This window comes from Sebastes umbrosus, chromosome 15, assembly GCF_015220745.1.
Source record: "Sebastes umbrosus isolate fSebUmb1 chromosome 15, fSebUmb1.pri, whole genome shotgun sequence".
NCBI classification, from domain to species: Eukaryota; Metazoa; Chordata; class Actinopteri; order Perciformes; family Sebastidae; genus Sebastes; species Sebastes umbrosus.
This window is the reverse complement of record NC_051283.1, coordinates 14303757-14316780: the sequence shown is the minus strand read 5'-3', so window position 1 is coordinate 14316780 and position 13024 is coordinate 14303757. Positions and strand designations below refer to the sequence as shown.

The 13024-nt window shown below is 42.9% G+C and overlaps 2 protein-coding genes across 4 annotated transcripts; both read right to left on the bottom strand.

Annotated features, from left to right (window-relative positions):
- Positions 1-85: 85 nt before the first annotated feature.
- Positions 86-4005, bottom strand: hoxa1a (homeobox A1a). The gene is made up of 2 exons (XM_037794435.1): positions 3137-4005; positions 86-1600 (listed from the first exon to the last, which is right to left on the bottom strand). Exons 1-2 carry the CDS (start codon positions 3747-3749, stop codon positions 1233-1235), a joined length of 981 nt encoding a protein of 326 aa, XP_037650363.1. The 5' UTR covers positions 3750-4005; the 3' UTR covers positions 86-1232.
- A 4703-nt stretch (positions 4006-8708) lies between these two features.
- On the bottom strand, positions 8709-12336 carry LOC119503013 (homeobox protein Hox-A2a-like). 3 transcript variants are annotated; one of them, XM_037794432.1, is made up of 3 exons: positions 11022-12336; positions 10421-10619; positions 8715-9838 (listed from the first exon to the last, which is right to left on the bottom strand). In XM_037794432.1, the coding sequence occupies exons 2-3, from the start codon at positions 10506-10508 to the stop codon at positions 9087-9089; spliced, it is 840 nt and encodes a 279-aa protein (XP_037650360.1). In that variant the 5' UTR covers positions 10509-10619; positions 11022-12336; the 3' UTR covers positions 8715-9086. The 3 variants fall into 3 exon arrangements, with proteins under 3 accessions (XP_037650359.1, XP_037650360.1, XP_037650362.1); XM_037794434.1 differs by having other exon boundaries at positions 11140-12336; XM_037794431.1 differs by having other exon boundaries at positions 8709-9838; positions 10421-12336.
- Positions 12337-13024: the final 688 nt, after the last annotated feature.

The window sequence follows — 13024 nt, the reverse complement described above, 5'->3', positions numbered from 1 at the left end:
CTTGGAGGAGCTGAGGAGTTAACGCTGACAGGGCCAGTGGGGCCCCATCCTTGTCGATAGCCTAACCTCGATGTTTTAATCGATAGAGTTTCTTTTTTTGTCCCCTCAATAAGCCGAGAGCTCGATAAGGTTGTCATCACAAAATGACGCTGACGTCCGCGCTCTCATCTCCTCTCGTGGATAAACATGCCTTTATTATGCCAATAACTCTTTTACCCCAGGGACTGGAGCGCGCACGGACGCATACATTGAGGGACTCTGCTGCGCTTGAAAGAGACACGTGCAGCTTCTCAAACGATGGGAACATGGACAGAGCTTAGAATAAAGGTCTGATAGGCGGATTTAGATGGAAGATTTGCTTTTTAATCCTCAAAAAATCCTTTCTAATTCTGTCTCCCCCCTCAGCAATGACACAGATGAATAGTTTTTTTTAGAGGTAAACGCACTTTAATACACATGATTGACCCGTAAACGTCTCTCTGGACAAACCATTTTGTATTTGCTCCACTGGATTAAATATATAACAGATGAACATACATGGCCTTACATGACCGGTTCCTCCAACTGATAAAACTCAGTGCCCTCTCTAATAATACATGAAAGCATTACGCATCATGCGAATCTCACACAATAGACATTCAGACAGTCGCGACAGACAAACACACAGAGGCCTTAAACACAGAGGTGACAGTGATTAAGGAGGTACTATAACAATACACTCTATAGGCTAACAGATTAATAAACGAGGTCATCTCGTTGATTGTATGATGCCTAATTGACGACATCCAGTGCAATCACCCATGGCCGCGTGGCCATTACGCACAACTTTGGCACATTTGAGGTATTTGTTTGTGTGTGCAGCTTTGTGACTTTTACATTGACACTCTCTCAGCAGCACTGATCAGGAGCAGGTGTAAGGAAGATACTGGATATCTTTTTGCACCAACATAGTCGTGGTGCAACGCGCGTATTTAACCTTAAATTAAAAGAAAATTGACACGTTTTAAACCATCGGCCTACAGTTGTTTGGACAGTAATGCTCTTCCCGAACACAATACACAATAAAAAACAAATCCATAACGCAGAAACAGTCCATATTAATGCTCCACATAGTGCATTAATTCATCCTAAATGTCCACATGTCATCCATCAACTTTGGTACACTGGGTATGAGCTTTTTGGTATATATAGGCCGCCTGTGGCCCAAAGAGGTAAGGAGGCAGTTTTGGTTCTTAGTTGGAGGAGTAAGGATCAGACACAGTGGAAGATGTGGGTGATGGAGTAGATGGGGCTGAGATAGACTTCTCTGATGCTGCATCGTCCATTTTCTCTTGATTGCTCTCTCCCGGGTCTGAGGATGGAGTTTTGGCCGGCAGCAGCCCTTCTTTCTCCCTCTTCTTCTGCTTCATCCTCCGGTTCTGAAACCAGATTTTCACCTGAGTCTCATTCAGCTGCAGCGCGGCCGCGATCTCCACGCGCCGCGCACGCGTCAGGTACTTGTTGAAGTGGAACTCCTTCTCCAGCTCCGTCAGCTGCTTGGTGGTGAAGTTGGTTCGGACCGTGTTGGGCTGACCCCCATAACCGTACTCCCCAGACCTGCCTGTAGACAGAGATACAAATCACCGTGAACAAGGCGAAAAAAAAGTTACCCTACATGTCCTCATGCCCACAACCAGATGACTAGTTATTATTAGACAACTGTTTGTGTCTGGGAGCAACTTTTACGCAGCAAGAAGCCTTTTTTACGCAGCAGGAGCAACTTTTACGCAGCTGTCAATTAATGGCATCTACTTTGAAATATGCTTTAATACATGTGTACATGCATGGTCTAACATAATATTAGCATCTGTTACTATATCCTTCTGGGAACCGAGTTAAAAAAAAAGTCTTCCAATTACTTGTTTTGTGATGATTTCCTTCCTATTTAGGGTTAAAAGAAAATCTTACAATTTAGGCTTTTTGAACTTTATGTTTTATTTTACAGCATGTCCACTGTAGTGGACCACAGGACCATTTCAGTGTGAAAAGACTAAAAAAAATGAACAGATTATGGCCGTAAAGTGATATTAAACCAAGAATACATTCAACTTGATTAAAAAAAACACACATGCCATATCACTGGAAAGCCCATGATGTCCTCTTTACAATACACCAGGGGTTGATAGAGTAGGTCAAAATATCCACTACAGAGGACACATGTCAATGGGCTGGGTCTCAGGAGGATATACATTATAATACTTATACAATAATAGGTATTCCCAGCCTTCTGTCTTTTCCTATACGACAACATAACAAATTATAAACATGGCACAATCAGCACTAAGTGTCAAACATATAGAATACAATTTAACTCCACAACATGGCTTCAAACGTGTTTATATTCCTGTGTCCCACACACACACGAACATGTCAACATTGTCTGACATCACTTAAATGTAAAGAGTTTTGGATCACTCATAAACCAAGGTTGTTTACAGTCAGATTATTTCTCTATTTTTCAAGTTCAGTGATTCAGAGTGTCCTGTTGTACTGCAGCACAGCCTGGCTCAGTAGTATATCTGTAAAACTTCAAATTAAACTTTATAGCCAAATCAAAATCTTACTTGTCTGTCTGTCTATGGTAACAGTATGTCTATTGTATGTGTACTTTTTCTCAAACTGAGCTGCCTATGGATGCAAAATTAATTTCAGTGCAAACAAAGTAATATATAACAATGAAGTTGTATCGTATCGTATAACACTTTGTGCCATCGGCACTTGGCACTGTAATGGAAATGCTGTCTATAATCCAAGATGAGTCCTAATGAACGTTGAGATAAGGATCTCAAACAGATGAAATGTCTTTGTTGTATTTTATTCTTGCAAGGAAAGGCACTGGTTATACAGAGTCACACAAAGTCTGCAGAAGAGTGCAATGCAGGAGATTATTGCAATGTGATTATATAGAAATCTACAACAGGGACTGTGAGAAAGGGAGTTGTTTTGCACAGATAAGGAGTTGTTTTACTCAGACAGTGTCCCAGTAAAAGTCAACACTCAGTACTTTCCCACTACAAGAGACGAAGAGCACACAGACAGTAACTTCCCACTATTGCATAAAGAGACATAAAGAGTAATTTTCCATTACAGCACCCACCTGTTTTTGGTGGGTTCCTCTTGACTTTCATCCAGTCGAAGGTCTGTGCAGAAGATGCGCCCTCAGACAGAGGTGAACAGCAAGCCTCCAGGTGAGCAGCGTGCAGAGGTGACAGCGGGTTCGAGCACCCAGGAAAAGGGGCTGCTTGCTGCTCGTGCACGCCGCCATAGGCCGCGTGGGCATACTGCAGTTGACCCAGTGGGTTGGCACTGTAACCTTGGCGATGATGCTGAGACACCATCGAGGAGGAAATGTTACCCGAGTACATCAGTGGGCCGCACTGCTGGGGGAATCCAGCTGTGGAGTCTACCTCCTGGTTGAGCGCGTAATGGTTGTACGTGGCACAGAAACTTTGGGGTGCATAGCTGGAGCTGCAGGCCGGATAGGAGAGACCTAGAGAGCCTGCAGTAGACTGGTATGACCCCGGCTGATGAGGGATGCCTTCAGGGGAAGCCCTGCTGCTCCCCATGAAGCGCTCATCAAGCGTCCCGCAGTTGTTGACAGTCACCGCGCACGACTGGAAAGTTGTAATCCCGTGGTCCGAGTGGAAAGCCCTGACAGAGCATGAGCCCCCTTCACCGCTCATCACCGGGTAGTCTAAGAAGCTGCTCATTGTGGCATTGTTCTGCCAGGGAACCGAGGGACAGACACCCTCTGATATCTATTCCTCTGATATCTATTCCTCACTCTTACCCTGAGTGACCGTGCCAACCTTTACCTATACTCTGTCCTTATCATAGGAGGGAGGGGATGTGCGCACAGGCCGATATCAATGAGCTGTCACGTGGGCTCAGGTCAGCCAGTGGTACTTGTCCTTATCTCCTTAGCCCGGTGACAGATTGGTGTTTGAGTGGCTATTTAAATTCCAGGGCGCTCGTCGATCAAGGTGACGTTGCGTCGTCACTATAATGTATTGGCCGAGCAAACAATGAGCTGGGAGGCAGACGGCGGTGGACAGCTCCGGGGTTGCATGAAGAGCGGGGGAAAACGAGCAAAAACACGGTGTCTTCCATTCTAACCCCCTGCTGGGTGCTTTTCCCACCTGGGGGGGAAAAGATGAACGTTTCACCCTCTGCAACCTCTCCATGAGGACGACCTCGCACTCTGACCTCAGGTACGGTATTTTTGGAATATAGAGAGGAGAATATATGTGTGTGTGTGTGCGTGTGTGTGTGTGTGTGTGTGCGCTGGTGCGTGTGACTCAGATCATTTGGAGCAAATAGCCAGATTATTTTTTCTATTTTCCAGTTCAGTCATTCAGAGTGTCCTGCTGTACTGCAGCACAGCCTGGTTCAGTAGTCTCTCTGTAAAACCTAAAACTAAACTTTATAGCCAAATCAAAATCTGCGCGAAGATCATTGGCCAACCTGTGACAGACAGCCTCCTTTTCAAGCAGCTCACAACAAGAGTATGCTCAGACTTTGCCAACAGCATCTCTTCGGATCACTTACAAGTTTTAAATATCAACTTCTGCCCTCCAAGAGGCGATTTAGAGTCCCTACATTTAACCTGCATCAGGCTAAAGAACGCTTTTGTAATGGGTTCTGTATGAATAATTGTGATGTGTTTTGTTTTTTGTCTGATGGGTCTTACTTGTCTGTCTGTCTATGGTAGCAGTATGTCTATTGTATGTGTACTTTTTCTCAAACTGAGCTGCCTATGGATGCAAAATGAATTCCAGTGCAAACAGACAATAAAGTTGTATCCTATCATTATCATATCGTATCGTGTCGTATCGTGTCGTATCTTATCGTTTCGTATCGTGTGCACGTGGTTGTGCGTGTGTCCTCCGTGCTTGTCTGTATCCGCACGCGCATAACAGCCGTGATGTCATATGTATAATGGTGTTACTCTCTGCTGGATAGATGGATAGCTCATAGTGTGTGTGTGTGTGTGTGTGTATATGTGTGTGTGTGTGTGTGTGTGTGTGTATGTGTGTGTGTATGTGTGTGTGTGTGTGTGTGTGTGTGTGTATGTGTGGGTGTGCTATATTGCCACAGGCTATGTGGGGCTATCAGTGTCCCATTCCAATGCGAAGTGTTTCACGCTTTAACACTGCGAGGGATTTGCTCAGCAAATATGTTCACAGTGTGACAGTGAGGGAGAGGCAGGAAGGTTTCACTCCTCATGACTCAAAGCAGAAAGAAAGTGCTCGAGTTCAGTCAAAGAGAGCTTTCTAATAACTTTGTTCCCCATCAAGGTCGCATTAGAAAATGTTTAGCTGCTTTTCAGTACTTGCTGCGAGGTCACAGGTGATGTAACGACAAGAAAAGCTATTAAACATTAGGATGATGTAGTATTCATTTTTTCCCTCTCCCGGGGTCATAGGGTCTGCCATCTCCTCTGATTTCACTCCCACATGTATATTCATTATGCATGTATAGTGATCAAATGATCTGATAATGCGAAGGCTCGTCGTAGAGCTTAATGTAGCCCATATAGCCCGAGGTGCGACTGTGGGCTGATTATCCTGTTAAGTTCATCAAATAAAGCTGTTGCTTTATTGCTTGAAATTAATGGCCACGAAAAGCTGCGCTGAAAGGAAAAAAGGACAGGGGGTGAGAGAGAGAGAGAGAGAGAGAGAGAGAGAGAGAGAGAGAGAGAGAGAGAGAGAGAGAGAGAGAGAGCGTGGGAGAGCTGCGATGCAGCGCGAGCAGAGTGCAGAGACAACCTCTCACTGAGGAAGGAAAAGAAAGGGGAGGGGACAAGGAAGGAAGGAGGGAAGGAGGGAGGAAGAGAGGATCACATGGAGGGATGAGCGCCCCCAATGGCCGTCTGTGGTTAAACACCCAAAAGGCTTTTCAGTGTGTTTATAAATGCACGATGACATGTATTCAGATAGATAGATAGATAGATAGATAGATAGATAGATAGATAGATAGATACTGTAGATGCTGTACATAGATAGATATATAGATACTGTAGATAGATAGATATCTAGATATATACTATAGATAGATAGATAGATCAATAAATTATAAATAAAGTACCCAAGATCAACATAACACTGACAGAGAGCATAATGCTTGCTTGCTAATACTTATGTACTTCTACCTGAGAAATATTTTGAATATGACTTTTCCTTGTAATGGAGTATTACAGTGTGGTACTGCTACTTTTACTTAGGTAGCTTAAGGAACTGAATACCTCTTCCATTACTGCTTTTAGATTTAGATGTATATAAGATTAAATATAAGTACTATTAACAGACATGGTCGTCTTTTCAAATTTGATACTAAAAGTTTTCAGCTATTTCAAGCTCATGGGATATTAAATATTTTGAAAATGACTTTTCCTTGTAATGGAGTATTACAGTGTGGTACTGCTACTTTTACTTAGGTAGCTAAAGGATCTGAATACCTCTTCCATTACTGCCTTTAGATGTAGATGTATATAATATTAAATATAAGTACTATTAACAGACATGGTCGTCTTTTCAAATTTGATACTAAAAGTTTTCAGCTATTTCAAGCTCATGAGATATTAAATGTTGAATATGACTTTTCCTTATTACAGTGTGGTATTGCTACTTTTACTTAGGTAGCTAAAGGAACTGAATACTTCTTCCATTACTGCTTTTAGTTTTAGATGCATACGATTAAATATAAAAACAGACATGGCCAGTTTTTCAAATGTGATTCTGAAAGTTTTCAGCTATTTCAAGCTCATGAGATATTAAATATTGAATATGACTTTTCCTTGTAGTGCAGTATTACAGTGTGGTACATCTACTTTAACTTCTACTAATACTTCTTCCATTACTGCTTTTAGATTGAGCTGTATATAAGATTAAATATAAGTACTAAAAACAGACATGGCTGTCAGTTCAAATTGTATACTAAAAGTTTTCAGCTATTTCAAGCTCATGAGATAATAAAGAAAGTAAAAGGGTGACGCAAACTTCCCACCAGTGGAAAAAAAAAGCGCAGTGGGGTCAATACTACCACCTCCAAACCCCCTCCTCTCCTCTCTGTCTTCCCAGCTGCCTCTGCAACAGTAGCGAATGGGCGCAGTGGATCCCTGCCTTGTGTCTGTCTGCCTGTGGAAACTTCAGCCAGGCCTTCGGAGCATTTCTCGGCTCTTTGTGTGAACACATGTGAGCAGAAAAGGCGCGCTGTCTCGGAATGATTTGGTTATACTGGAGTGCAGAAGTGTAGAGGATCTACCCATTTACCCCTATACCCCCCTCCTTAAACACACACTCACATTGACACACATACACTCACTCCCACAGTATAGGCTAATGCTAAACCAGTCGATAGGCTTCTTATGGCTTCCAGATTATTCGATAAACCGCCGCTGAACACTGGAGGTTATGAATATCACACGTGTAGATGAGTTTCTGGATCGATCCGTGCAACCGGTGGTTGTTTTTTGCTGCTCTTATACGCATACAGCTGTTAAAGTGGAATAACCTATTGAGTCAAGCTGAGCATGCTCTAATAACTGATTCCCATAAATCAACTCAAGTGCAATACAATAGAGCAAGACCATTCATAATCCCCTATATTGAACTTCCTATACTGCTCCAAATAATGTTGTAAAATCCCCCCAAAAAACGCACAAACTGTGCGTAAAAGTGTGGGCAGATATTGCATAATGCTCCTCTCCTACACAGCTATTCTTAGTAAATGTGTGTCTGATAAATTGCCTCAAGTCCAAAAGTAGCCTATTGAGTTTGGGCTACTTCTAAAGAGTGCAGACTCATAACCTGAGCAGCCAGCCTCTATTGCATACACTGCTGCTGTCCCAGAGCCAGAGCAGTGTTTAAACAAGCAATAAAAATGAATTATTACCAAACGCATGCGAAGACTCAGCCCCTTTTTAGCACAGGAATTGGGGAGTCCCGTATGAAAATGTAAGTGGGGTTTTATTTGTGCACATTACGCCACAATTGGTCTCCTTAATGTCCGTCTCATTCATGCCACGGAGTGATTTACGAGCTCCTGAAGGCAAACATGGCTCGGGTATTCGCCTGCAACATGCACACAATGTTAAGAGCCCTCAGAGTCATGCTATATAGATCCTTGCTGGCAGTGTTTGCTTTTACTCTCCAAAGTATGAAGTTTGGAGGTGAAAATAAAAATAATCTGCATTAGGGTTTCTGTAGGCAGCTTGAAATATAGTGCCTGCATGTCTGTGTAAATCTAAGATTTTTTTTAAGTAATTACAGCAAAAGAAATGCTACTATTCTTGCATCAATAATTGGATAATAAACTGCTAATTACCAGACAACTATATTTAAAAAAAAAAAAAAAAAGTTTAACACCAAAGTTTTAAATAAGAAAATTAACTGCCTTTGCATTAATTTTATAAAAACAAAATACAGATGTTTTTATGTTTCAGTTAACTTTTTAAAACAATCCGCATTATGTTGAAATTAAATCCTACAATAAAAGTAAATTTCCATCGTGTGTGTGCCTTCACAACTCAACGCGGAGTAGAGACTATTTATATTCATTGCCAACCTGTTGTTGAATTTGCATAACGTCTCTATCTTTTTATGCCCTACTTTTTTTTATTTTGCATATTTTCTACATGAATAATTCAAGCAAAAAAAATATCCAGTCTGTAAATAGAAAAAAGAAACGACTCAAAACACCAGGGGAGAAAAAAAAGGATTGTAGCAAGTTAATTGTATTCTAACAAAAATATCCAAGACATTGGAAGCTATACAAAAATAAAATGACCAGGTTCCATAGGCCTATAATATTGTATAATTATTCACATACACTCATAATTTTCCATTCCAAGAGATCAATTCTGTTATGGTAATTACAAGTTTGAGTAGAGCTATTTTCAGTGATTTTCATTTCATCCTTACCTTTGTATTAAGTCAAATATCAACAGAATAAATGTGCCGAATATACAAATAACATCAGAGTTTAATAGCCTGATATTTATTGTCCTCGAGGAAAAAAAAGGAAAAGCTATTGTGATTGATTTTCAGTTAATAGTTCAGATGCTGCAGGTCGATTGTAGTTAGGGACTCCGAGAAAAAATAGAAACTGTCCGTAGAAATGTCCACGGGGCTGTCCAGAGACTCGCACAGGCTCGGCGAGGCTGCATCGGAGAGCTGCAGGCAGGAATCCGACGAGAATACTTGAAAATCGTGTATAGAAACATCCAGGGCCGGGGGACTATCGCTATTGTCTGGGCCAGAGCAGGCCGAGCCCGGGCCCATTGTTGACATGCAGCCCGGAACAGTGGGTGCCTGGATGGGGAAATGTTTCAGATTTTTGTCATTGCTGTTCAGCGACGCAGCAGCAGCAAAGCTCATGGACTCTCCATTGTGGAGCTGAGTTGTGTTATTCTGAAAGGAGCAGGTATCTCTCTCCAGCAGAGCTCCACTCCTCTCATACAGAGGGCCTTCTTCCTCGTCCTCCTCCTCCTCTTCGTCGGTGTGGATGCCGTCCTCTGTGCACGTCCCTTTCCCATCCCCGTTGTGGTTGTGGTTCTCCTTGCTCTGCGTCTGCCTCTTGTGCTTCATGCGCCGGTTCTGGAACCACACTTTGACCTGCCTCTCGGTGAGCTCCAGCAGGGCCGCTATTTCCACTCTCCTCGGCCGGCACAGATACTTGTTGAAGTGGAACTCCTTCTCCAGCTCCAGCAGCTGGGTGTTGGTGTACGCAGTCCTCAGCCGGCGAGAGCCTCCTCCTCCTCCACCTCCACCACCGCTGCTATCCACAATCTCAGGCGAGCCTGGGAAATAAGCATGGGGATTAAAAAACGCAGGGCACTATACAGTTACATAACCCGGCTGCTCGTGCATCTCCAAAATTATGGCTCTCACAATCCACTAGAGAGTGGTTTGCACAACATGCTGCAGCAAAATGGCCGCTGGAGCTTATTGCCTGTGTGCAACCCCTGTATCCAAAAGCCATTACAGCATTAAAGATACTGTTTTACACATAAAATAACAGTCCAGCATGAGCGTGTGCACTAAAAAGCAGCAGCGAGGTCCAGGCTGTGCGTGCATGGGGATATACTATAATGAATGCTCCAGCTGCCCTCCTCGGCAACGGCACTCCATCACTCTTCATTACTGTCACACATCAAAACTCTGCTATACGGCTAGGGGGAATAAATCATCTTACATCACAAAAACTTTTTACCCAAACTTTTTTTTTCTTTCTCTTGCTTCATACACAATCGTAGCAAAAGCAATAACCATAAATCAATCAGAATTTGTTTTTTTTTAATGAAAGGCCTATACTGCATGAGCTCCAATTTAGCAACAGATAGTAAACACTTTTTTTGCAAGTGTTTTTGAAAATCACCCACCTTTTGGAGAAAAACACTCGTGTCCATTTGAGATGGTGGAAGTAGAGGTCGGCAGGTGGCTCCTCTTGGAGGCTTTCTTCTCCCGCATCCAGGGGTACTCCGGCGGTAAGGAGGCGGTGGGCAGCGGGCTGCATCCGTCGGGGCTGTGTCTGGGCCGGCCGTGCCGCGGATGGCTGCTCGGATTCAGGCTAGGAATGGTCTGCTCAAAGGGAGGAGGAATCAGTGTCGGGCGTGAAAGCGTCGAGCTCTTGATTGATGAACTTTGAAATGAATCAGCGACAGGGGGGAAAGATGTCAGGCACTCAGCAAGCGACGGCTGACTATTGATAAAACCGCTCTCTCGCTCGAATTCGTAATTCATCTCCGCTCCCTCTGAGAGCACGAGGAAAAGTTTGCACGCGTATTTTTTTTTTTTATATAAATGTCGCGGCTCAGTGAGGACGAGAAATAAAAAAATCATTAAAAAAAATCTCCTGGTGGTGTTTTTTTTTTTTTTTTCTATATCACTGATTCAACCGTATGGGGACCGAGCTACTATTAAACTATTGAATTCATGGAGACAAGGTTGAAATTGGACCGAATTTGCCTGTCACATGATTACCTCTGCCCAATGACAATTTGGGGTTTAATCAAAAGGAGCCACTGTTGTGCCTGATTGATCCAAAAACTCTGGTGAAGAAACGCCTCGCTCAGCTGTGAGGACGACTGTTTTTATTTACATCTTTGTCCGCTCAGTTTATCCTCTTCTCGCCCTCTCCAGTCCAGTCCACTAAGCTACAAAATGTGTTTTTTAAGAATGGCTGACGCTCACTATTACAGGGAAGGAGCCCAGCCTAGGGTGCGCGGATTCGTGCACTCCTCTTTCTCGTATTGTTTGAGGATGTCAGTCGAGAACGCCCCCACCACTCACACACACACATACACACACACGCACACACAAGCACATACACACACACACACACATTTCATGCCAGTAGCTATTCATACTTGCAAGAGTCAGGCTTCAGAGGTGAAAAAAAAACATATCCCAAAAAACTGATATTGAGACTTCTCGACAAACCCCAACAATCCAGTCTGCTCAGTGAGTTTTGGGCTCCAGAATAAATATAATTCTCCAAAGATGCATAATAATGAAATATGAAGTGCATCCATTGACATGTGTTGCAATAAAAAGCCCATCCATTAAGTTAATACTGACGGATATGACAGTCCCATAACAGCTGTTTAACATTTTACACATTGGGTCCAGAAACTGTGTACAAAGATACACACGCATATATATGCATGCGCACTCGTATAGGCATTGTTATTATATGCTATTTATGTGACCTCTTTAGATATAATATCAAAACACGTATATGTTTTCGTTTATATCACAAAAGGTCGATTTTATAACGAGGTCATGCGCGCCCATGTGCGTGCACAAGCCCACAAACACTAAGATAAACACACAGGAGCTCTTTCATTTTGGGGTTTGGTAATAGTCACATTTTTCGATAACCAAAAAGTGCCATAATTGTTACCTTATTTTAAATATTACCCTAATATTTAGAATGGTGTTGAAAGTAGAAAACCACAAGCCTATAGAGCAGGGTTTACTTAGAGGACAGCAGCTATACAATGATGTGAAAGGCATCTCACTGTATATTTCCAGTATCAATTCTATACCTGAAATTCCAACGAAGCAAACACCATCACGTTCACAATCGACCATTTACAATGAATCCATTTGCAGGGTTATTATGTAAATGGAATCGTTATTGAATGGCGCTTCCCTGCAGTGTTTGGTTTTATAGCCCTTCCACAATAATCTGTGAAAGCCACATTTGGGATGTTTTTCGTCAAGCAGTACATGTATTTTCATTCTCCCTCCCAAAAAAAATTATGGCTTGGTGAGTATAAGAGAAGGGAAGAAGAGAAGTGGTAGGCCTCTCTCAGTTTGTTGCTTATATACCAAACAAAGAGTCCTGGAAGCCTGTGCGCGATCAATCTTACTCGCCAAAAGGTCTGACAGCTCGGTGCCCTCACAACACATTTAAGGCTTCTAACTCTCCCCCGGATCAAATGCAGCCAGGAAGCGGCGAGAAACACTGGCCACTCAGATTAGAACCAGTTTTCTGTTCGCAGTTGTAGACGGGCTGTCGCTGGAGGGATCTTTTATAAGATAAATAAGAATCCATCTACCCGAAATGCGACCATTTCCTTTTTTGAAGGAGGCGGCATTAGTGCGCCAACGGTGAGTATAGGGCGAAGCAGCTTCTCCACCTGGCTTTTATCTTTGAATTGTGACTGCATTTACACAAAAGACACTATTTGTCGTTTTGGTTTTAGACATGCAGTATGTGTGTGAGAGGACCAGACCGTGTGGTGGTGAAGGACAGAGTTGCTAGGGAGAAGAGATGGATGGCTTTTTTTTGGAATTACGCACAGGCTTTGTGTGCGAGGAAAAGGAGTGGGTGGCGGCATTTAGTGGACCCCAGCCTGTCCTACACACTTGTCTTTACAGCAGGATTGATTTAGGAGCACTTTCCCACGGATGGAACACGCAACGAAAAGAAAATACAAATCTTCTGTTTCACTTAAAACGTTATTTATGTGCTACCT

Coding starts and splice junctions, on each gene's coding strand:
- hoxa1a (XM_037794435.1), bottom strand. CDS start 3,749: ATGAGCAGCTTCTTAGACTACCCGGTGATGAGCGGTGAAGGGGGCTCA. Junction 1,601..3,136: donor GAGGAACCCACCAAAAACAG/GTGGGTGCTGTA, acceptor CTCTGTCTACAG/GCAGGTCTGGGGAGTACGGT.
- LOC119503013 (XM_037794431.1), bottom strand. CDS start 10,880: ATGATTTTTTTATTTCTCGTCCTCACTGAGCCGCGACATTTATATAAA. Junction 9,839..10,420: donor CGAGTGTTTTTCTCCAAAAG/GTGGGTGATTTT, acceptor CTTATTTCCCAG/GCTCGCCTGAGATTGTGGAT.